Raw genomic sequence first — 25,623 nt, forward strand, 5'->3', positions numbered from 1 at the left:
GCTGCATGTCAGGAAATGCAACCAGTGAGAGCCCAAGATTTTAATTTGCAGCCTATCCAGAAAAACCTTCCCTCGTAGGGAGATTTCATCAAGTAATAAGGAAGTTGCGCCAGACAGGTGACTTAAATGAAAACAGAGTTTGGAAGTCCTGTTGCACAACCACATTATCTCATCACATTCTAATGCACAATCTGTTACCTAACTGCTAGGTTGATGCAAGATACGATCTCCTTATTTCTGTTAAAATTGGTCAGGCTGTCAACGCAGAGCCTAAGGTTTCCTTTGTGGTTTGCAATTTATGGAGCCTTCAGCTGGGACATTTCTGTGCCGAAAGACTCTTGAGAAATTACACTGATGCAGACATAAGCTGGTCTTCATGTAAATAAGGGAAAGCTGTTTCCCCTCCCCACTGAGAAAGGACTAAGAAAATGTGACTTCCTGTCTTGGAAAAATTCACTCCGTGTACACACACACACACACACGTAGTCCTTGACTTACGACCACAGTTGAGCCCAACATTTCTGTTGCTGTGTGAAACATTTGTTAAGTGAGTCTTGTCCCATTTTACCACCTTTCTTGCTACAATTGTTAAGTGAATCACGGCAATTGTTAAGTTAGTCACAAGGCTGTTAAGTGAATCTGACTTCCCCATTGTTTTTGCTTCACAGAAGTTGCAGAATGGGATTGTGTGGCCCCAGGACCAATCGTCAATATGAATCAGTTGCCAAAGTGTTCGAATTTTGATCATGTGACCATGGGGATGCTACAGTGGTTGTGTGAAAAACGATATATATATATATATTTCCCGTGTAAGATTGAGGGTGTCTTGGTGACGTTTCGACGAGGTCCCACAAGCATGAAACTAAAGACACCAGCCTGAAGATGACGAGTGGGACCTCGTCGAAATGTCGCCAAGACACCCCCAATCTTACACGGGAAAAGACCCGAATACACCAAGACCTACATATATATATATATCTCCCTTGCCTCTCAGCTAACCAAGTGAGATAGAGCTTGTGGCCTAGAGGTTAAAACAACTGCCTAAAGTGCAATCAGCCCAGGTTCGAATCTCAGAAGGGTATGGCTGACTGATGAAAACAAATAAGTTTGAAATGCATATCAGTCTCCCTTTAATTCTTTGTTAGCAATCTAAAAATTTACACACAGACACACACACACACACACACACATATATATATATATGTCCAAGACATCCACATATATATATATAGAGAGAGAGTACTCAGAACATTTTAGTGACTGTTCAGAGTTGCAACAGTGAATATATAGTATGTATGTATTTATATACATGTGTATGCATGTATGTGTATATATATCTATACACACACACACACACACACACACACACACACACACACATTTAATGCCCCTCTCCGTCAGCTTGGTGAGCTCAGCCCCTCCCAGTGTCATCCTCTGTGGGCCAAATGATTGCCCAGCCCTGTTTTAATCCACCCCTCCCTTCCTTCTTCTTGGAAAGCCCCTTTCAGAGATGGGGATAGCCATGCTCCCAGTCTGAACTTTCATTATGATATTTATGCTTAAGGATTCCCAGGGAGCAAGCATTCCTCCATCAACAAGTCACGACTGTTTGTGTATTATTTCACAGCCTGTGCAATCAGCACTGCAAAAAGGAAAAGGAGAAAAAAATGCGTCCTGTCCATCAGCCTTGACTGTTTTGCCAATGAGCCTTCTGAGGACGGAAGGGAGAGGAGAGAAATGTGGCCACATGACCGGTGGGAAAAACGGAATTGGGGGAATTTTCCATTCCCCTTGGCAGCCGACGGAGTGTGTGAACTTGATACCCTTTCACGTGCTTGTCTTTCGTTCCCCAAAGGAAATTTTCCACAGGCCTCCCTGATCTCATTTTTTTAATGACTAACTCACCATTTTCTCTTGTTTAACTTGGCTCTTCTTCTTAGAAAGTTCCTAAGCCCTTGGATGATTCACACGGCTTAATTGCTGGAGGCAGGCTCGGCTTCTTTTCTGAGGCTTCCGGATCTAATTATTACGGCAGCTGTAAGTTGTGGGTTACCGAGGAAGGGTTTTTATGGCCTACATCAGGGGTCTTCAAACTTGGCCCTTTTATGACTTGTGGACTTCAACTCACAGAATTCTGGGAGTTGAAGTCCACAAGTCATAAAAGGGCCAAGTTTGAAGACCCCTGGCCTACGTTGTAAAGAAAGGCTAAAGTGAGGCCCCCTTTTCTAGGGTGGGGCTCTGTGCTTTTGCATTGGACTTCAGGTCTGGGAGTTTTCAGGTTAGTTGACTTAAAAGTCCAAGACATCCACAGTTAAACTGTCACCCGGAGAGCAGAAAGCTAACCCAGCCAGTACGACTTGATTACTCAAGGGTATTAGATATTGGGGTTTATTTTATTTTATTTTTTCTATTTTTACAGACGCTTTCTTATTTTTCGGCCACTACATTTTAAGACCTAATATCTTTTAAAAAATGGCACGGTAGCTTAACTAGTTGGCACACAACCTGGTTCTCTAGAAAGTTTTTTGCGAGTTAGATAAGGTTTGGTTACCACCTCTGGCTTACGGCACCGTTTTTTGAGCACCTTCTTGTTCCTTCGATGAGGCTCAACCGCTCAGCTTTTTAGGAGCGACCAAGGTTTTGCTCTGCCTAGTTTAGTACAAGCGTTTCATCCAGTTTTACGCTTGACTTTTCTATTAAGTCTGATAAAAGTTTTTTTTTTACTTCTTTCAGTCGTTTTGTGGGGAAATCCCTTCCATTCTCCACACCGAAGTGGTTTCTGATACACACACACACACACACACACACACACACACACACAGACCTTTGAGATCCTTTGGGATCCTTTTTACTGGTTGGTAGGGAAGGCAAAAGAATGTGTCAGGCATCTCCAGGATGATTAGGACAGGAAAAAGGAGACAGGTTTCCTCTTCTCCACCTTTTATTCTGGATCACCCAGAAAAATGGGCACCAGAGCTTTTCAAGCACATTCTTTCAACAATGCAATATTAGCTGTCAAAGCGTTGCCTTCACCTCCTGTCTAGCAATTTCCTCAAAAATAACTGGATCACCATTGTTAGAAATGGGCTGCTAAAGAAACTGGTTCTCTGATTTCTTTCTTTCCACATTTCCTGTTACACATCTTTGAACATCACCTCTTTATACTCATAAATATCATTTTTAAGGGAAACAATGAGGGTGGTATCTCCATGGTTTATTACAAATTCTTTCTAGAATTTACAGATTTTTACAGAGAAGCAAGTACAAAAAAAATCATTAACAGAAACCGATGATATAGGTTGATTTCTTGCCATTTAGACAAATCTACTCTAAAATACTTTACATTTCCAATGGTTTCTATTCTGAATTCCTTAGAGCAGGCATGTCAAACTCACGACGTCACGTGACGTCGCGTGACGTATCGGAACTTTTTCCCATTGCCGAAAATGGGATGGGCGCAGTTTCTCCGTGACACTCCGGCCCGCGGGCCGGCAGTTTGACACCCCTGCCTTAGAGCATTATGTTACTGATTTTTTTAAAATTGGTTCTGACTTGTGTCTTTAAGAGCAGATTGAAAACAATTCAATTGCAATTGTGATTCATTTTTCTTCCAAGGCAGAAAGTTATCAGTACCCACCGTGTACCTACCCCACTCTATTAAGAAATTTGTGTCATTCAGAAGATGGAACTGTTTCAAGTTTAATAAATGATTTTTTTAAAAAAAATTCTCAAAATGAGAGGATGAGGGATTTCCTCATTTGTCCTTCTGAGCAAACTTTGATTTTCACATAAGGCCAGGACCCAATTTGTTTTAGCCTATGACATGATATGACGCAGCTATGATGGATGGTTGGATTGTGCCGAAAGGGTCCTGGAAAAATCAGAAAGCTTGCACCAGTTTTGCAACCTTCATAGACCGAAAGGTACACACTTAACACAGCGCCTCTGGTGAAGAAACCTCTGCCAAAACTTAATCATCTAAGATTGCAAGAGGTGTTTTGTTTGTTTGTCGTCTTCCTCTTAGCTTTCAACATACTCAACGTATAGGCCGGGGGTAGGCAACCTTGGCTCTTTTAGGACTCGTGGACTTCAACTCCCAGAATTCCTGAGCCAACCATGCTGAGGGGAAAGGGAGATGTTTCCAAGCTGAGCCATGCTGGCTCAGGAATTCTGGGAGTTGAAGTCCACGAGTCATGAGGCGGCCATAGTTCCCCCATGCTGGCTCAGGAATTCTGGGAGTTGAAGTCCACGAGTCATGAGGGGGCCATAGTTCCCCCATGCTGGCTCAGGAATTCTGGGAGTTGAAGTCCACGAGTCATGAGGGGGCCATAGTTCCCCCATGCTGGCTCAGGAATTCTGGGAGTTGAAGTCCACGAGTCATAAAAGAGCCAAGGTTGCCTACCCCTGGTATAGGCCCTGCCAACTTCGAGACGGTTTGATTTTGATCTTGTAACAAGAACTAACAGGAAATTATCCCTTTGTCTTTGGTCTTGAAGGCCTAAATCTCCAGATGTTTCCTGCAAAAGGAGTTCCCATCTCACTGAGCAGCAGAAACAATAAGAGTTTTTTGGCTTTCAAGAATTCCTCTCTTAATGTCTCTTTGCTCCCTCTGGTGACTCCTTAAGTTTGGAATTCGACTGTTTGTTCTTGCAATGCTGTTTATTTACAAGCCTGGTCATACTTCCCCCCCCCTCTTCCCGAAGGCCGCAGCTGTTTTGTTGAATAAGATTGTGTTCTCTGAAAGATAAAATTCTCTCATTCTCAGGCAACATCACTATCACAAGGAAGCCAAGACAGGTAGCAGATTTAAGCAGATTTCCAAAGGTTTTGGTTAACCTGTGAACTGTCTTTTGCCCAGGAAGAGTTCCCTGGCTAATAACATTTCTGGATGGCTGGCATAGCCTTAGAAATTTTCGACAAGCCCTTCCCCTAATTCTTGTTGTTCTGAGAGCAGACAGGGGTGGTGAAAGTCCTGGAAGTAAGTTGCAAAGCTGTCAACTTCGTGCCAGCTTGCGAGTGTGAGGACCGCAACCTTTTTTTAAAAGCGAAAAGTTTTGGGATGCTGCTTTCTCGCACATCCTAACGTTCGGCTTTTGTGCGTCTCTAGTCCTTTCAGCAATCAGATCGTTCATCCATCTAGCATCCTTATTCATTGCTTCTATCCCTTCTAACCGAACACTGCTTTCCCCCCCTTCCCCCCCTTTTTTTTGATCTTCCCGATTGCTTTCTTCGACTTTCCAATCCTTGCCCTTTCCTACTAGGACTGACATATTTCAGGTGCACCGCAGCGGCGCACGTTTTGTCACCGCAGGGAACTGATACTCTCTGATTTCCCCACCCCGCTTGGCAGGCCCTCGTTCTCTGCCAAAATGGAGATCCGGAGGATTTTCTTCACCTTCTCCCGACAGAGAGGGCAGCGGCTGCTGGTGCTGAAAATCTTCAAGGAGCAGCTGGAGCAGAAGCCGGTGTGGCAGCAAGGGAACATCATGGTGCTGGCCTGAGACGCACAACAGACCACACAATCTTCCGCAGGGCTTTCTTCCGCTACTTCTTGGAACCCCAGGCAGGGGGAATCTGCAGAGGCATAAATATTTCACGGGGGAGTTTAAAACAGGTGGCCAACCGAACGTGGCAACTTTAAGACTCGTGGACTTCAACTCCCAGAGCCATCGTGGTCCGGTCCACTTTTTGTTTCCTTGTGTGCTTCCACACCCATGCTTGAAGCCCACAAGCCTTACAGATTGTGTATGCATTGTTACTGCGCAATCACTTTAGTATAAAATGGAAATTCTGTCCCCCAGTTTAAGGAAAGAGGGGAAGATAAATATCCTGCAGGCAGTCCTTGATTTACGGCCACAATTGAACCCGAAATTTTTGTTGCTAAGCGAGATGGTTCTTAAGTGAGTTTTGCTCCATTTTACGACCCTTCTTGCCACAGTTGATAAGTGAATCGCTGCAGTTGTTAAGTTTACTAACACGGTTGTTAAGTGAATCTGGCTTCCCCGTTGACTTTGCTTGTCTGACGGTCACAAAATGGGATCATATGACTCGGGGAGACTGCAATCATCATAAATACCAGTATGAGGCAGTTGACAACCATCTGAATTTTGATCACGTAACTACGGGGATGCTGCTATAATTATAAATATGAAAAACCATCTTAACTCACTTTCTCTCATATTTATGATGGTTGCAGCCTCCTGGGGTCATGTGATCACCTTCTGTGACCTTCAGACAAGCAAAATCCAACAGTTGTCGAATGGGACAACACACAGTTAAGAAATGTCTCAGCCACAGGAATTCCTCTGCCCTTAAAGAAAAAAAGTCACACCTGCCGCACATTGTCCAGCCTGCAGTTGCTTACCGAGAAGTTGGACTGCTTTGGTTCTTCCATAGACATCCACAACAGCCCAAAGAGGAGATTCAACTGAGACACCCTTGAAGAGGAAGGAGCCTTCAGCCTCAAGGTTGATGCTGCAGAAAACACAGCCCTGGTGGTCCACCCAGAAGCTGATAATGGAGCCTTCTGCTATATATTCATCTGGTAAAACACACGCACAAGTCTTCCCTTGGATGACCAAGTTTGGGCACACAAATGGAGGCAAGCCACCAGGCTGAAGGCAAGGGTCTTTCCAGGTGAAGCCCACCCGTAGGCCACCCTGCCACTGCTGGTCTTCTTGTAAGATTTTCAAAGTCACTTTCTCATAAAGCTCCACGGGTCGGTTGGAGAAGACAATACCATCATGGAAGGTGTCTAGTCTGCTCACTGTAGAGCAACATTCATCCATAAAAATCTGGGATCCCTTGACGTGAGGATGGAAGAAGAGTGGACTGTAGGACGCTTCCAGACAACCATCCGATTCTGTGGAGACACGAATCATCGTTAATATAATCGTAGAAAGAAGGGAGAGTAGAAGGCCTCAAAGGAACCTGTTTACATCAATAAAGAATGCAGAATAATAGAGTTGGAAGGGACCTTGGAGGTCATCTAGTCCAACTCCCTGCTCAGGCAGGAAACCCTATACCATTTCAGACACATGGTTCTCCAATCTCTTCTTAAAAACCTCCAGTGTTGGAGCATTCACAACTTCTGGAGGCAGGTTGTTCCACTGATTACCGTAATAGTTCTCATTGTCAGGAAGTTTTCTTCTTAGTTCTAGATTGCTTCTCTCCTTGATTAGCTTCCATCCATTGTTTCTTGTCCTGCCTTCAGGCGCTTTGGAGAATAATTTGACCTCCCCGTCCCCTTCTTTATGGCAACCCCTGAGATATTGGAACATTTATTTTATTTTTAATTCCATTTATATCCCGCCCTTCTCCGAAGACTCAGGGCGGCTTACAAGCTTAGCAGTAGCCTTCATTCTATGTATATGCCTGCTTATTAGGGCTTTCACACACACACCCCAAGCGGCATTATTACAAAGTCAGCTTAATTGCCCCCAACAATCTGGGTCCTCATTTTACCTACCTCGGAAGGATGGAAGGCTGAGTCAACCTTGAGCCTGTTGGGACTCGAACCTGCTCTAATTGCAGGCAGCTGGTGTTACTTAAGGAGGCATTAGCCCACTGCTCCACCAAGGCTCTGTAACCTTCAGACAAGCAAAATCCAACATTGCTGTCATCTGTAGTCCTTCACTTCATTAAACTAGATATACCCAATTACAGCAACCGTTCTTTACATGTTTTAGCCTCCAGTTCCTAATCGTCTTTGTTGAAATAGCCTGCATAACTATATAAGAGAAATAACTTGTAGTCTCTGCTATCTGTATCTAGAATATACTCATGGAACTATTATGGAGGAGCTGGTTTCACCTTTATCTCACCCGTCACATCTCAACTGAGTTGCCTCCTACTGCTCTGGAATGTATCCCTTCCTCTTGGGAAACCACCTCCTGATTACATTCCATCACAGGTATGTCAGAAAAGCCAAGGGGGATGTGCAAACCACACCATCAAAGCCTCACTTCTTTTTATGTGTGTCTCTCTCTTACACACACAAACCCAGTTGAAGCTTTCATCACATCATTGCAGTTGCTACCTTGGCTTTTTTGACCATATCCTGTGGACATCCCCTACTGTGAGGTATATTGGGATTAAATAGATAATGACCGGCCCCAAATCATCCAAGAATGATCCATAATGCAAAGCTGTGGTGCTCAGGATGCTGAAGCTGCTACCTAATTTTATTTATTTTATTTATTATTATATTTGTATACTGCCCTTCTCCCAAAGGACTCAGGGCGGTGAACAGGGCACATATAAAAATACAGAATACAAAAATTAAAAAAAAGAATTAAATAAGAGCCCGAGCTAAAAACAGTAGAATAATATAAAAATCCCCAATAAAAACCCCAGCACATCCCCCATCAGGCCAGGCCGGCTTGTTCAAATAGATAGGTCTTCAGACCGCGTCGGAAGGAGCGAAGGTCAGGTGCCATCCGGAGCTCAACCGGCAGCTGATTCCATAAGGCCAGGGCGCCCACAGAGAAGGCCCTCCCCCTGGGGGCCACCAGCCGACATTCTCTGACCGGTGGCACCCTGAGGAGGCCCTCTCTGTGGGAACGCACAGGGTGGAGGGAAGTTGACGCCGGCAGCAGGTGATCCCCGAGGTACTCCGGACCCATGCCATGTAGGGCCTTGAAAACCATTACCAAATGCTAGGAGATATATTTTATGCCATACTAGTGAAGAATACTGAATAAAGTTCTGGTCACCACAAGCACAAATAAGATGCTGAGACCCTAGAAAGTGTACAGAGAAGAGCAGCAAAGATGATAAAGGATATGGAAGCTAAAAGGAGCTATATATGTCTTGTTGTTAGTTGCGAAGTTGTGTCCAACCCCTCGCGACCCCATGGACCACGTTCCTCCAGGCCTTCCTGTCCTCTACCATCTTCTGGAGTCCATTTAAGCTCACACCTATCGCTTCAGTAACTCCATCCAGCCACCTCATTCTCTGTCATCCCCTTCTTCTCTTGCCCTCCACCTTTCCCAGCATGAGGCTCTTCTCCAGTGAGTCCTTCCTTCTCATTAGGTGGCCAAAGTATTTGAGTTTTAGCTTCAGGATCTGGCCTTCTAAAGAGCAGTCAGGGTGGATCTCCTCTAGGAGTGACTGGTTTAATCGCCTTGCAATCCAAGGGACGCGCAGGAGTCTTCTCCAGCACCATAGTTCAAATGCCTCAATTCTTTGGCGCTCTGCCTTTCTTATGGGCCAACTTTATATATTTGCTTATTTGCTTAGAGGCAAATAACACTGCCTCATATGCAATCAGCCCTGGTTCGAATCTCAGAAGGGTATGGCTGGCTGAGGACGACTAAAGAGTCAGAAATGCATCTCAGTTTCCCTTTAATTCTTTGTTAGTAATTTACACAAATATATGAATTGTCCGGTGTGACTACTGCCTGTTCGATAGCCTTCAAGATAGGCTGAAAACAGGAAATAAAGATTTGCTCCATGTTTGGGGCCTAGCAAGGTAATCTAAATAGTTAACATTTGAAACATATCTTCCCTTGCAGAAAAAAAGCTAACAGAGCGAGAGAGACCTTGTGGCTTAGAGGCAAATAACACTGCCTCATATGCAATCAGCCCTGGTTCGAATCTCAGAAGGGTATGGCTGGCTGAGGACGACTAAAGAGTCAGAAATGCATCTCAGTTTCCCTTTAATTCTTTGTTAGTAATTTACACAAATATATGAATTGTCCGGTGTGACTACTGCCTGTTCGATAGCCTTCAAGATAGGCTGAAAACAGGAAATAAAGATTTGCTCCATGTTTGGGGCCTAGCAAGGTAATCTAAATAGTTAACATTTGAAACATATCTTCCCTTGCAGAAAAAAAGCTAACAGAGCGAGAGAGACCTTGTGGCTTAGAGGCAAATAACACTGCCTCATATGCAATCAGCCCTGGTTCGAATCTCAGAAGGGTATATATATATGTCTAGCTTATTGAAAAGGAGGACTAAGAGGAACGTGATAACTGTCTTCCAGTAGTTAAGGGGCTGCCACAGAAAAGAGGGGCTTGACTAAGGAGAGATCCAACATGGGAGTAAGCAGAAATTTTTTGACAGCAGAGCTTGCCTCCAGAAGTTAAGGGTGCTCCATGACTGGAAGTTTTCAAGAAGAGATTGGACACCATTTTACCAGGATGGCATAAGGCCCTCCTGCCTTGTGCAGTGGGTTGGACTAGAAGACCTCTGAGGTCTGCTCTGGCCCTTTGATTCTGTGTTATTTGCTTCTGGTTAATGACCGCAATAAAGTTATTTGAATTTATGTTCTACGCTCAAGGTTTTATTACCCTAATGATGGAGGAATCGTGGCAGTGCAGGTTCTGTTTAACTACATTGGGGGACATCAGAGAGATGCCCACATGAACAGCATGAGTGCAGAGCTTGCAAATCCTCACATACTTGATTTTCTGGGACACTAAGGAAGAACTTTGAACATGTTGACCTTGGAGCACTCAGCACCTTCTCAAGGCGCTCAGCTCCCTGGGAGAGCAAAACAGGTTTGGTGGGTGGAGACCGGAAGCTGCCCTACAGTTGGCAAAAGGTTTCTAACTGTACAAGGCTCTCATTTTCAGATCTTCTGCCAGCCTTGCATGAGTTTATTGTTGCAGATAAGGGAAACATCGATAAAGGATTAAAGTTTATACATATGGAGATAAAACAAGATTAAGCCTTGTGTGGGAATAAAAAACTATCCAACCTCAAAACACAAAATGTGCCTTTTGGTGGGTTTGCAAAATTCAGCATTAATTTTAGAAACCGCCTGGGTCTAGAAAGGAATAAAAAACCTGGAGTGTGTTTAGAGGCAATAAGTCACTGAGTTACTTTCACTTTCATTCTCTCAGAGACATTTCACTGAAAGTGCAAGGAGAGCTAGTTTCCCAATAAATAGGCATTTGCTAAAGGAGTTATTTTCAAGCCAAGGTTAGGGGGTTACATATTTGAACCCTTTCTTGGTGCCAGAAATCCAGGCCATAGATAAACTTATTCAGAACAACAGAATAACAGAGTTGGAAGGGACCTTGCAGCTCTGCTAGACCAGGGCTTTTCACCCTTTTCACCCATTGTACCACTTTTAGGATATGGCAACATCCGAGTACCACCAGTCGCCTAGCAAGGTGTCAAAAACTTAATGACCCCAAAAAAGGAAAAAAAAGTGATGAAGTGCAGGTAGTCCTCGACTTACAACAGTTCGCTTAGTGATTGCTCAAAGTTACAATGGCACTGAAAAAAGTGCCCGCCAAGCCACAGCCGAGCAAGACACCTGCCTGCCCGCCAGGTTGTGCTCTTCCTCCTGTCCGAGGTTTTCATTGCTGTGAGCATTTCTGTTGAGGATTGGCAGTGGGGGTGGGATGGAGGGGTGTTTGGTTTTTTATTCCTCCCCCAATCTGCTGGGTGGTTGCAGCAGGTCTTGGTCACTTCACATGACCCTGGGACACTGTGACCATCATAAATATGAATCAGTTGCCAAGCATCTGAATGTAAATCACAAGGCCCTGGAGATGCTGCAACGTTCCAGCTGATCGGTGCTTCTTCTGGGCTCACAAGCGCCAGGATCAGCGCTGAGCTCCAGCTGGAGCCTGGTGCTGATCCTGGCGCTTCCGCTGAGCCCTGATAGCCCTGCCGCTCCAGCCGTCTCTCGCTCAGGCTTGTGCGGTGCTGCCACTGGTTCAGCTCATTCCCCTCCCGCGCTACCACTTCTCTAGGATGGTCGCGTACCACCTGCCAGGTGCCAATGTGCCACAGGTGGTACCCGTACCACTGGTTGAAAAGCCCTGTGCTAGTCCAACCTCCTGCTCAAACATTTCAGAAAAGCGGTTTTCCAGTCTCCTCTTAAAAACCTCCAGTGATGGAGCAGCCACAAGTTCCGAGGGCAAGCTGTTCCACTGGTTAATTGTTCTCACTGTTAGGAAGTTTCTCCTTAGTTCCAGGTTGCTTCTCTCCTTGATTAGTTCCCATCCATTATTTCTTGTCTTGCCTTCTGGTGCTCTGGAAAATAGGTTGACTCTCCTTTTCTTTGGGACAGACCTTTATTTCAGTGGAGGAATGAATGTTGTGCATTCATTTCAGGAATGCGTTGCTTTGTCTTTCCCTAAAAGCTAACATAGGTTTTACAGTAGGGGGTCAGAAAAACATGCAAAGAGCCATTGTGATTTTTTTAAAATCCCATTTATATCCCGCCCTTCTCCGAAGACTCAGGGCAGCTTACAATTTAAAGCACAAACCAATGTGCTTAGCAATAGCCTTCATTCTATGTATATGCCTGCTTATTAGGGCTTTCGGGGGGCCCCAAGCGACATTTTTACAAAGTCAGCTTATTGCCCCCAACAATCTGGGTCCTCATTTTGAGCTTTGAATGTCTGCCTTCTCCAGAGTCTTAAAGCTAAACAATAACCAATGGACAGGTCAGGACCCAACAGTCCTGGTATCTACAAACAGCACAGAATATGGAATAATAGGGTTGGACGGGATTTTGCAGGTCTTCTAGTTCAACCCCCTGCTCAGACAGGAGATTCTAGCAGTGAGCCCATTCAACCAGCAGACCATTTCTGTGAAGTCCGCAACTCCTGTCTGTTGAGAAATCAAAGCTTGCTTTCCCCATTGACATTCCCTGAAAAGGACATTTAGAATCCCACACAGTTGTTCTGCTCAGAGCATGTTAACTAGTTAGTTCTTTAACTAGTCTAGGACCAGAGAAATTCTGAAATAGATCACTGGGCTCTAGATCCTTACTTTAACTAGTGCCCAGTTGTTGTGATTCAGGGTCAGCCTGTGGGTTCGGCAGTTGGGTCGGACGACTCAGAGGAGGAGGGGGGTGTTGAAGAGCTTGCTGAGGGGGTTGAAGATCTTGCTGATGAGAGCCCTCAGCCAGGCCCCTCCCACCTGGTCACGACGGAGACCCAGCTGTGTGAGCCTGACAGCGTGGATGAAGATGACCCACAGCTGGCCCTGTTCAAGGACGCCCGACGCAGGAGGCAGTCAATCAGGAGTAAACAGAGGAAGGCAATGGGGCACCTCAGAAGGAGGCAGAGAGAAGCCACGCCCTGAACTGTATAAAAGGGGAATGCGTAGGAGGGCTGGTTTGTTGAAGGCAACCGCTTGAAAAGCTCCTGTTTCTTGGTTCGTGTCTTGTTCCGTTTGTTTTTGTATCAATAAATTTGGCAGGCTTAATTCCAGCCTCTTGCCTTCTTGTAAAAGGGGTTGTCCCTGCCTTTTCTGCAGGGCCAGTAGCAGGCTGGTACAGAACACCAGTCCTAACTCAGAATGAAGCACGCACACTCAGCTGCTAACATTCCAAGTCTGCTTGCAAAAGGAGGCTAACTATAAGGTAGTTTGTGGTTCAGAGTATTGCACAATCATAATAGTAAAGTTGGAAGGGACCTTAGAGGTCATCTAGTCCAACCCCCTGCTCAGGCAGGAAACCCTATACCATTTCAGACAAATGGCTGTCCAGTCTCTTCTTAAAAACTTCCAGTGTTGGAGCATTCACAGCTTCTGGAGGCAGGTTGTTCCACTGGTTAAGTGTTCTCACTGTCAGGAAGTTTCTCCTTAGTTGTCATCGCCTCAAATTCCCGATGGGGAATTACATCCCCTTGACTGTTTCTCCATAGAAGCCAGATCCATCATCTGATTCTTGTCACAGGGTCACTTATGAGTGGTCATTCTCTCCTCACCCATGACGCTTTGTAGAATTTTTGAGGGAGGAACTACAATTTCCTCTTTTGTTCTCCCCACGTGTATGGGTCTCTACCTCCCATTTTCCCTAGCTGTGGTTTTCAATCTGGGCAATTTGAACTCCCAGAATTCCCCAGCCAAGTACTGAAAAACACTGTTCGAGGCTAGGCTCCTACTGCTCAGCCTAAAGCAGGGGTCCCCAACGCCCCAGGCCTTGAGCCACTTAGAACCTGGCCGCAGAACCATCCCCACTCATGCAAACAGTGGGCAAGCATGTGCTGGCATGCTCCGTTTGCATGAAGAGCAGGGGCGCATGCCTGCCACTTGTGCAAATGGAGCTGCGCTTCTATGCAGGTGTTTCCCCACCACTCGCAACAGAACCGTCCCTTGCCCCACCCGCCAGTCCACCAAACTGGACTCTGGCCTAAAGCAACATTATGTATCTGCTGATTAGATAAGAAGCCACCTTTATCCTTTCTGCCACCTGCCCTCCAGATATAATTTGAGAAGTTGGTGGGCATTCTGATTCCAATCTAACTTCATTGCACGCGTGTCTTTTATCTTCTAGCGCCCAGGTCCCAGGATGGGTGAATACTCCAGCCCAACGTAATCTAAATGAAAAGGCACAAAATAATCTAAATGATGATCATGCCAATAAGGAAGAATATTTGTAGCTCAAGGTTGAAAGGAGTGGTCCTTGGTGTTCTCTGAGCTTGGTTGTTTTGTTGCAGATGTTTCATGACCCAACTACTAGGTAACATCTTCAGTGCTAGAGCAGTGATATTTTATACACTATAGCGCTGATGACGTTACCTGGTTTCCGTAGAAAACAACCAAACTCAGAGAGGAACCCTGATGATCATGCACTAAACCAGAGGTTTCCCAGCACAACAGTGGCCCTTCTTAGCCTCTGCATCAGACCTCAGGGACACTGACCTAAACTTTTAATTCTGGTTTTTATGTCAAACCCTTGACGCAATTCATACCCAAAATGCAAGGGGAAAAAAGTGTAAACGAGGGATCCTGTTTTCATTCCTGAATGAAGAACACTCTGTGGGAAGTTATAAGCACCAAAAGCATTGCTTGATTGCCACCATCCCTCCTAGATGATTTGGAATGCAGTTTCCATCATCCAAGCAAGGAATTGTGGGAACTGCATTCTTACTCATTTAGACCAGACATGTCAAACACAAGGCCCAGGGGCCGGATCCGGCCCGCGAAGTGGTTCCATGTGGCCCGTGAAGCCATCCTGGAAACAGTGAGGGAACGGCCCCCACTGCCTTGGCCCTGGCCCAGAGACCCTCCTTCTGCCAGAGACCCTCAGATCTGTCCCACTCCTGCCCAGGTCCCCATAGGCACCCTTGATGCCAACGATGTATAGCTGGCCACGCCCACCCAGTAGGCCATACGCACTCTAGCCACGCCCACCCAGTAGGCCACGCCCATCATGGCCACACCCACCCGGCCCCCTGAGGGCAACCACAATGCTGATGCGGCCCTCAATGAAATTGAGTTTGACACCCCTGATTTAGACGGTCCTTGCTGAGAAAAAGTCCTCCATATCATCATTTCTGTTCATTCCCAGACTGCAACCTTGGATAAAAGTCTTGGGTTAGGTTAGGACAAAGCCCCCAAATGATGCTGGATCATGACCACAGCCAGGGAGACACATCTAGGAGGCCGGAAGCCAAGGCCCTCTGGATTTTCTCTCTCGCCCTGGTGATGGGAGCTTATCCCTCACAAATGAACTTATCAGATCCTTCAGACAGGGTAGAAGAGCTGCAGTGCTCCAGATGTTGTTGGACGCCCCACACCAGTATGACCAACTACCAAGAACAAGAGAGGCAGTCTTTCACCAACACCTGGAGATGTCCAGCTTCTTCAGTTTAGCTTCATCAAAAACAGGATTCTTACTTTATTGAGTTGGGTGAAGATCACCAGATCTGTCAAATTGCTTCTTAAAAGATCCACATTCAAGCCTACTCTGCTCTCCCAATCACCAGCCCCCTAGGATTCAGGCAGGCTATCCCCAATGTAGAGGTCCTACATCAGCCTTCCAGGATAGCACCCAAGGGTGCTTTTTCCAAAAGACAACTTTGTCGACTGGTTGTTTTTTTCTTTGAAAAACTTTCCCCTCTCCATCCAAGAAACTTCTTCCATTCTGAAGACATTCTTCTGAAGAAGTAAAGAAGAACTGAAGAAGAAGCTTCTTGGATGAGAAGCAGAACGTTTTCATGCCATAAAATCAAGAAAAATCTGTTTCCTTTTTGGAAGGCATCCATGATCTGGCTGATGGAGAATATCCACAGAGTTCAAGGGAAGCATCCATCACCCAACTGCTTTTCCTCTATGACATTTGCCGCTTCATGCTTTAAAATGACTTTGAAAGCAAGTTGCTGCCTATCTCTAGCGTTAAAATATTTATAGCGCTTAGTTGCAAGAAGGCTGGCGGCGGAGCTTCGGTGCTCAGAGCCAAGATGCTCAGTGTATGCTCAGAAATAATTTTGAGTACTTCCCTTCCAAGCTGGCTGAAACAAACCTTGCAAGCCAACCTTGTGTCCAGAAAGCTACCTGGAAGGTTCTCCTTACCGTCATCAGAGGGACTAAGGCAGGCTCCCATGATTGGTGGGTCTGGGCTAGGTTGTGCTGTGTTGTGCGGTGCTGGGCTGGGCTGGGGGAGCTGGTTGCTGGACAGCTGCTTCTCCCTTCCCTTAAACCAGGCTGAAGAAGCAACGTTCCAGGTTCTCCGAGCAACAGCAAAAACTCGGCTTCAAACCGAAAGGAAGGAAGCTGTTTTATGCAGCACCCTTGTGAGTTAAACATTAATCATCTCCGAGGTTTCTGGGGATGTGTGTTTGAGTGTCACAAGACACAGCTTTTGTTGTTGTAGTAGGGAATTTCCAGCTTCTCTTTCTCTTTCTCTCTCTAGCTCTGAAATCTGAAATCTCCGGTTTGCATTGTTACCTCTGGCTTCTTGCCCAAATGAACGAACTGCTCCCTGCCTTTGCTCATCTCAGCAGTCTGACTGATGGAAACTTTCAGAAGTTGTGGAAGTTGTGGGTGCTCTGCTGCTCCCTCTAGTATTGCTACCAAATGCTTGCTACCTTTTCCCCGCCCCCTAGGTAGTTAGGCACATTCCTCACAAGGAAGTTACAATATCTTCTAGCCCAAAACTAAAGGGCCACTAGATGGCATGACCAACACATTGCTGCCATCTAGTGGGTTGTCCAGGATTTGCAGCTCAGTTTCAGCCTTGCTACAGTATGGATAACAACAACAACAACAAAAACAACAACCCGTGGCTGGGTCTGGACAGCTATCAGGTGTGGTCCTCTATGCGAAAAGCCACACTGAACTTGAATCAATACTCAACGCAGTTCAACTGTTTAGCAGCGACATCAGAATGGACTTTGGACTTGGAAAATGTGCTATATTATCCATGCAACGAGGAAAAATGGGAAAAATAGAAGGAATAGAACTGGGAAACGGAAGTATTATGAAAGCACTAGCAAAGGATGACGGTTACAAATACCTGGGCATATTGGAAGCAGATAACATCTTGAATGGAAAAGTCAAAGAGTCAACACAAAAGGAATACATCAGAAGAGTCCGCAAAATACTAAAATTAAAGCTGAATGCTGGAAATATAATTAAAGCCATTAATACATGGGCAGTCCCAGTGATACGCTACCCAGCTGGAATTATCAACTGGAGATTGGCCGAATTGGAACACCTAGACCGGAAAATGCGTAAACTTTTGAACATGCACCATGCTCTACATCCACGAAGTGACATTGACAGATTGTACCTGCCAAGAAGAATAGGGGGCAGAGGGCTACTGCAAATCCACCAAACTGTAGAAGAAGAAAAACGAAGTTTGAATGTGAATCAAAGTACAGAAAAATTGCTGCAGGCTGTGAAAACAGAGAGCATTATCAAAATAACAGAAACAAAGGCAGAATATAAGGAAAAATGGCTGGATGACAGATTAAATAGATGGAAAACCAAACCAAACCATTTGAAAAACATTGAAGGAAAATGTGATAACAACTTGACATGGGCATGGCTTAAGATGGGAACCATCAAGAAAGAAACGGAAGGCTTAATACTGGCTGCTCAAGAACAAGCACTACAAACTAATGCCATGAAAGCGAAGATACAAAAATCTACTGACAATCCAAATTGCCGACTTTGCAACAACAAAGTTGAAACTGCTTCACATCTAATATGTGAATGCAGCAAAATCACGCAAACTGATTACAAAGGTAGACATGACCGAGTTGCTAAACTAATCCACTGGGCATTGTGTAAAAAATATGACTTGCCTGTGTCCGAAAAGTCGTGGGAACATAGGGTGGAAAAAGTTGTTGAGAATGAGAGGGTGAAGATCTTGTGGGACTTTCGAATACAGACAGATCGCCATTTGGAACACAACACGCCAGATATCGCAGTTGTAGAGAACCGAAGCACACAGCTGATTGGTATCGCTGTACCAGGAGATGCCAGAGTCGAAGAAAAAGAACTGGGGAAAATTATGAAATATCGCGACCTGGCCATCGAAACTGTGCGATTATGGATGAAACGTGTAACGGTGATACCCATAGTCATCGGGGCACTGGGAACTATGTCCCAAAACTTTACAAAATACATCAAGAAACTGCAGCTTCCTGCAATAACTCCAGCAAAGCTACAAAAAAACTGCGCTATTCGGAACATCTTCCATTTTAAGGAGATACCCGGTTGATACCTAGGATGCTGGCGGCAACCCGTGTCAACCATCAGCACCAGTCAATTTTAATGTTCAGTTAACTGACGTTCATGTTTAATGAATAATGATGATGATGATGATAATAGTAATAATAATAATAATAATAATAATAATAATAATAATAATAATAATAATAATAATAATAATACCTGGTTTATACCTAGGATGCTGGCAGCAACCCGTGTCAACCATTAGTGCCAGTCAATTTGAGTGTTCAGTTTATTTATTTATTTATTTATTTATTTATTTATTTATTTATTTATTTATTTATTTATTGAATTTATATACCGCCCTATTCCCAAAGGACTCAGGGCGTTTCACAGGGCAAGTTAAAAACAATACAAAAAGAGAGAATAAAATAAAATTAAATTAATACAAGCCCACAAAATTAAGATAACATTAAAATTGAAATTTAAAATTAATTTAATAATTTAATTTAATTTAATTTAATAATTTAATTTAATTTAATTTAATAATTTAATTTAATTTAATTTAATTATTTAATTTAATTTAATTTAATTTAATTTAATTTAATTTAATTTAATTTAATTTAATTTAATTTAATTTAATTTCCCTCAGTCCAGGCCAGACAATTCAAACAACCAGATTTTTAAGTCCCGGCGAAACGAGCGAAGGTCGGGGGCAGTCCGAAGTTCCATTGGCAGTTCGTTCCAAAGGACGGGCGCACCCACAGAGAACGCCCTCCCCCTGGGAATAATCCTGGGTTGTATAAACGGAGGCATAGAATCAAGATTACGCAAAGTATTATTACCGCTTTATAAAACCCTAGTAAGGCCACACCTGGAATACTGCAGCCAATTTTGGTCACCATATCACAAAAAAGATGTTGAGAGTTTGGAAAAAAATGCAGAGAAGAGCAACTAAGGTGATTAAAGGCCTGGAGACTAAAACATACAAAGAACGGCTGCAGGACTTGGGTTTAGTCTAAAGAAAAGAAGAAATAGGGGAGACATGATAGCAGTATTCCAGTATTTGAGGGGCTGCCACAAAGTAGAGGGGGTCACGTTATTCTCCAAAGCACCAGAAGGCAAGACAAGAAACAATGGTTGGAAGCTGATCAAAGAGAGAAGCAACCTGGAACTAAGGAGAAACTTCCTGACAGTGAGGACAATGAACTGGTGGAACAGCTTACCTCCAGAAATCGTGGGCGCTCCATCACTGGAGGTTTTTAAGAAGAGACTGGACAATCACTTGTCTGAGATGGTATAGGTTCTCCTGCTTGAGCAGGGAGCTGGACTAAAAGACCTCTAAGGTCCCTTCCAGCAGTATTCTACTCTAGGTAATTGCCAGTTGCCACACACCTAAATTCTGATCGCATGCCTGTGGGGATGTTGCAATGGTGATAAGTGGGAGAAACGGTGTTACCAATCCATCAAATAGAAAAGATGTCATGTTGCAGATAAAAGAACAAGCTTCGGAAGTTAATCTCAGAAGTCTGGATGCCAATCGCATCAAACAAATAATTCTAAATAAATTGACTCTTAATACTTTAAACCAGTGTTCCTCAACCTCAGCAGCTTTAAGATGTGTGGATGTCAACCCCCATGGAATTCTGGGAGTTGAAGACCACACAACTTAATGTTGCTGAGGTCTAGCCACATGGCCAAAAGTTTCTTCTTCTGAATGGATTAGCTTTCTAATCAAATCTCTCTTTCCTCTTTCGATTCAGTCTTTAAGCCAATTAGACATTTAGTAGTTGCTTAGTTTGTCTTAGTAAGATTTTTTTTCTTCTTTTGAAAGCTTTTAATTGACTTTTACCTATTTTTCCCAATGAGAAAGAAGGACCTCTATTATCTATTTTTGACTAAAAGGAACAATCCTTTAAAGGTTGAGGGCTATTGAACAACAGACCAAAGTTTTGTTCAAATCAAAAGCAAAACAGTAAAAGATAAGTTTATCTGCAAGGTATTTCTGCACATTAAATTTCCCCAAGTTATTTTTTTGTATGTTGTTCTTTCAAGTCAATATTGACTCCGGACAACTGGGCAAGTCCCTGTAATCTTCTTGGCAAGATTTTAGAAGTGATTTGCCTTAACTTCCTTCCTAGAGATGGACTAGTCAGCCCAAGTCCTCAAGTTATGGCTAGGCACATGATGCTCTCATTGGCTTTGAGATGGATCAAAATAAGGTGGAGAATTCTACCTTAATCTCAGCATTACAGGATATAGGGCTGGAAGGGACTCTGAAGGTCTTCTAGTCCAACTCCCTGCCCATGGTAGGAGGCCTTATGCCACCCTGGACAAATGATTGTCCAGTCTATTCTTGGAAACCTCCAGCAATAGAGCTCCAGAACTCCGGGAAGCAAACTGGTCCATTATTAATTGTCAGGAATTTCTCCTTAGAATCTCTCTTTAATGAGCTTCCACCCATTACTTATAGGGACGCGGTGGCTCAGTGGGTTAGGACGCTGAGCTTGTCGATCAGAAGGTCGGCAGATTGGCGGGTCAAATCCCGAGTGCCGCGTAACAGAGTGAGCGCCTGTTACTCGTCCCAGCTTCTGCCAACCTAGCAGTTCGAAAACACGTAAAAATACAAGTAGAAAAATAGGGACCACTCCGGTGGGAAGGTAACAGTGTTCCGTGCGTCTTTGGCGTCCAGTCATGCTGGCCACATGACCACGGAGACGTCCTCGAACAAGCGCTGGCTCTTCGGCTTTGAAACGGCCCCTAGAGTTGGAAACAACTAGCATGCATGTGCGGGGGAACCTTTACCTTTACCTTTACCCATTACTTCTTGTCTTGTCCCCAGGTGCTATTCAGGAGAATAAGTCAAGCCTCTCTTCTCAGTGGCGGTCCCTCAAGTACTGAGAGACAGTCATCCTGTGCCCTAATCCTTAGCTCCCTTAACCGTTCATTCTATGGTTTAGCTTCCAGACCCCTAATCATCTTTGTTGCTCTTCTCTGCACTCTTTCTAGGGTCTCTGTGTGTTTTTTTTGTTCAGTATTGTGGCAAACAGAATTGGACACACTATTTTCCAAGTGTGGCTTCGCTAGTACAGTTTAAGGCTGCTTCGCTCCTGGGCTGGGGGTGAGATGAAGGCATCATCTGGGCATCCAGCAGAACAACGCAATGGCCATGACTTCATTGTGCTATGTTTAAGCTCGGAAACCACTAATCCATGTAGGCATTTGAGCTAGCTTCATCCTGCTGTTTGAAAAGGACACGGACTGTTTTTCATTGAAAAAGTGAACATGTACTTAACCTTGACGGAAATTAGTCACCAGGTTTGTGGACTTTTTTTTTTAACCTTATTTGCAAAGGCACTGGCCCTGCCATGCTGGAAATTTACTTCAAACGTGAACATTACCGTCAGCCTTGAAGGCCAATGGCCTACAGGTAGTTCCCGACCTTAACAACCATTCGTTTATGACAATGCGAAGTTACAGTGGCACTGAGCAAAATGACTTATGACCATTTTTCACACTTACGGCAGGACTGTTGCAGCATTTCCATGTTCACTGGATCGGAACCCGTTTTTTAAAAAAAATTCCATTTGTATCCCGTCCTTCTCCGAAGACTCAGGGCGGCTTACAAGCTTAGCAGTAGCCTTCATTCTATGTATATGCCTGCTTGTTAGGGCTTTCACACACACCCCAAGCGGCATTATTACAAAGTCAGCTTAATTGCCCCCAACAATCTGGGTCCTCATTTTACCTACCTCGGAAGGATGGAAGGCTGAGTCAACCTTGAGCCTGGTGGGACTCGAACCTGCACTAATTGCAGGCAGCTGGTGTTACTTAAGGAGGCATTAGCCCACTGCTCCACCAAGGCACCCTTGGTTTAATATTTATGACCATTGCAGTGTCCCGGGGTCACGTGATCCCCTTTTGCGACCTTCGGACAAGCTCAATAGAGGAAACCAGATCCACTTAACAACCGTGTTACTAACTTAACAGGTGCAGTGATTCACTTAACAACTCTGGCAGGAAAGATTGTAAAATGGGGCAAAACTCACTTAACCACTGTCTGGCTTAGCAACTGGAAATTTGGGGCTCAGTTATGGACGTAAATTGAGGACTACCTGCGCTTATACTGTAGGAATATGGAGTGGATTCTTCTAAGAAGAAAGTGAGGGTCACCAGGTAATCTGGAAAGTTTGGCTCCGATCCCTTTGAAACAGGAAGAGGTGGGGAAATACAGATGGGCAGGGCTGCCAAACTTTCTGAGTGAACTTCAATTTTTTCTGAGAAGTTAAACTTAGTTTACCTTCCAGGAGTGGAAAGTCTTTGACCGCCAAAAAGGCAACTATGCAAATATTGTATACTCTCTTATCTTAGAAAGTGAAAGTGAACTAGAGGTTTCCAAAGACCTGCCGCTTACAGGAATACAGCTTAAAACAGGGTTGTTTTTTTTTAAAAAAAATATGTTGTGGTGTTGTAACCTATCACCCCTGAGAAATAAATAGATTTGTGTGACTTCCCTGTGAGCAAAATTATTTTGTTTGGCAAGATAGAACTTTTCTATTTACATTTTCTTCTACAGCTCAGAAAAAAAAGCATAACCGTGTTTTATTTTTAAAGCAACAACTCCCATTTTGGTTTCACATTTATTTTGAATCGGATGCTTTTTGTAGGTTTATAGCAGCTACTTTTAAAAAAAACCACCCAAATTTGCTGCTGAATAGGGATGGTTTTGGGGCTGCTGCATAAGCATCAGCATCCCTAATTTTGCAGGGGCAATTGTTAGGGATCCCCGGCTTAAATCACCTGTGAGAGAGGTTCATTGGGATCCAGACTCACTCATCCTTAAAGCAATAATTTCTCACTGGGTGGATGGAGAATTCTGCATGTTTTCAATTTGCTGAGGTTGAGAAATGCCACCTTAGAACATGGCACCAGGGTGAAAGTCCCCTGAGTTGTAGAAAAATGGGATTGTAAAATTTTGATCATCATTGATTCCCCCCATGGTCCTGGGTTTTTTTCTTTTGTTCCTAATTTTGTTTTCCCCTGAATTTTAGTGTCAAATATTCTCTGATTAGGAAACCACAGAGAAGTTAGTTCAGGGTCAGAAAAATATGAAACAGCACTCCATTTTACTTACAGTATAACTCCTACATTTTAATTCTTGATTTAATTGCAGATTGTCTGCTTAGTTAGAATTCCATCATGTCCCTTCCAGAAGATATTAATAATACAAAATATTGTTTTAACCCTTCCCCTTCTTTCTATATCTATTTTTCTATCAGGATATATTTTCTATATTCTTTTAAATTTGTATTTCTCTCAGCACTACTTATTTTTCTTTTCTCTCTGATATTATAAGGGAAATGAATAAAAGTTCTCCATATGACCACCGCACCTGATGCAAAAATAATATACAATATTATAAAACATACAATATCATACAATTGGATATAATATTTGTAGGAAGAGGCACATTTTGTATCTGAAGGATGAAATTTAATATAAAACTCAACTGCTCTGCTGGGTATTGTCATAGGATAGCATACAGATGACTAAACATTGTTTTATCATTATATCTGTTCCAGTAAACATGTTAATTATGGTTCATAAATTATGGCCTTTTCCCCCACTTCTGTAAAGTCCAACTTTTGCTTCCAGCGACCCCAGAGGAATTTCAAAGTGGGCTATAGGAGATGACCAGGCTGAGCCCGAGGGAAGAGTCAAGCACGTGATCAGTCCCCTGGTGCACACAAGAGATCTAAGTCCAGCCCACCTTGAATTCCATTGGCTCTTATCTATCTCTTTGACCACTAATAAGTCAGGTTCCTGTAGCCAGCATTAGCATGCAATAAACCTGCATTCATTTGAACTGCTTAACTTGTTTGACATGGTCTGCACAAAATGTGGATGGTGGAAGGAAGCCACAGAGAGGCACTTTGAGGGCAGAGTGCAGAGTTTGGAAATCAGTTGTGACCTCCTTGACATGCGTAGCACCCTAACCTGTGGTTGAAAGCAAAGTCTTCATCAGGGTCCAGTCCAAGCAGGGAATAAACAAAATGGAGACTGCTTTAGAAAGAAGGTTGTAGTTTATTGAAGGGCAGAGCCAAACAGAAGCATGGCTCTGTGAAAAGTGACCACCTGTAGCTGGGAGAGGTGGGTTTTTATACCTTTTTGGGCTTCTGAGGTTGTTTGAGCCTGTTTGAGGCTTTGTATTTCCTGTGTCATGTACTTTGACCTGAGTCTGAATGTGCCCTTTTGGTATTGGTGGGTTAATCCTATTATGTTTCCTGTCCTTAGAGTTTGAGTGGGGTATGTAGATTTTAGGGGTCTTTGTCTTCCTAATCTCATCAGCTTCTAACTTCCTGGCTCCAACTTTCCAGAATGGCTTATTACATCTGCATTTCTAAAAGCTGGTTTCTGCTGAGTTTTCTGGCTGGGGGGAGGGATAATAATAATACTAATAATACTAATACTAATACTAGTAATAGTAATAATAATAATAAAGTTGGAAGGGACCTTGGAGGTCATCTAGTCCAACCCCCTACTCAGGCAGAAAACCCTACACCATTTCAGACAAATGGCTGTCCAGTCTTTTCTTAAAAACTTCCAGTGTTGGAGCATTCACAGCTTCTGGAGGCAGGTTGTTCCACTGGTTAATTGTTCTAACTGTCAGGAAGTTTTTCCTTAGTTCCAGGTTGCTTCTCTCCTTGATCAGTTTCCATCTGTTGCTTCTTGTCCTGCCTTCGGGCGTTTTGGAGAATAGCCTGACTCCTTCTTCTTTGTGGCAGCCCCTGAGATATTAGAACACTGCTATCATGTCCCCCCTCATCCTTCTCTTCATTAAACTAGACATACCCAATTCCAGCAGCTGTTCCTTATATGTTTTGGTCTCCAGTCCCCTAATCATCTTTGTTGCTCTTCTCTGTACTCTTTCTAAAGTTTCAACATCTTTTTTACATTGTGGTGACCAAAACTGGATGCAGTATTCCAAGTGTGGCCTTACCAAGGCATTGTAAAGTGGTATTAATACTTCACATGATCTTGATTCTATCCCTCTGTTAATGGCAGCCTAGCACTGTGTTGGCCTTTTTGGCAGCTGCAGCACACTGCTGGCTCATATTTAAGTGATTGTCCACTAGGACTCTCACAGTTACTACTATTGAGCAAAGTACCCCCTATACTATACCTGTACATTTGGTTTTTCTTGCCTAAATGTAGAACCTTACTTTTTTCACCACTGAATTTCATTTTGTT

General features: G+C 43.9%; 1 protein-coding gene across 1 annotated transcript; it reads right to left on the reverse strand.

Moving 5' to 3' along the window:
- Window positions 1-5,302: 5,302 nt before the first annotated feature.
- On the reverse strand, window positions 5,303-16,297 carry NEURL3 (neuralized E3 ubiquitin protein ligase 3; the record flags this gene model as incomplete). The annotated part of the gene is made up of 3 exons (XM_083368355.1): window positions 5,303-5,574; window positions 6,365-6,862; window positions 16,249-16,297. 3 exons carry the CDS (start codon window positions 16,295-16,297, stop codon window positions 5,303-5,305), a joined length of 819 nt encoding a protein of 272 aa, XP_083224481.1.
- Window positions 16,298-25,623: the final 9,326 nt, after the last annotated feature.

Source organism: Vipera ursinii (assembly GCF_947247035.1).
Source record: "Vipera ursinii genome assembly, chromosome: 8".
Taxonomy (NCBI): Eukaryota; Metazoa; Chordata; class Lepidosauria; order Squamata; family Viperidae; genus Vipera; species Vipera ursinii.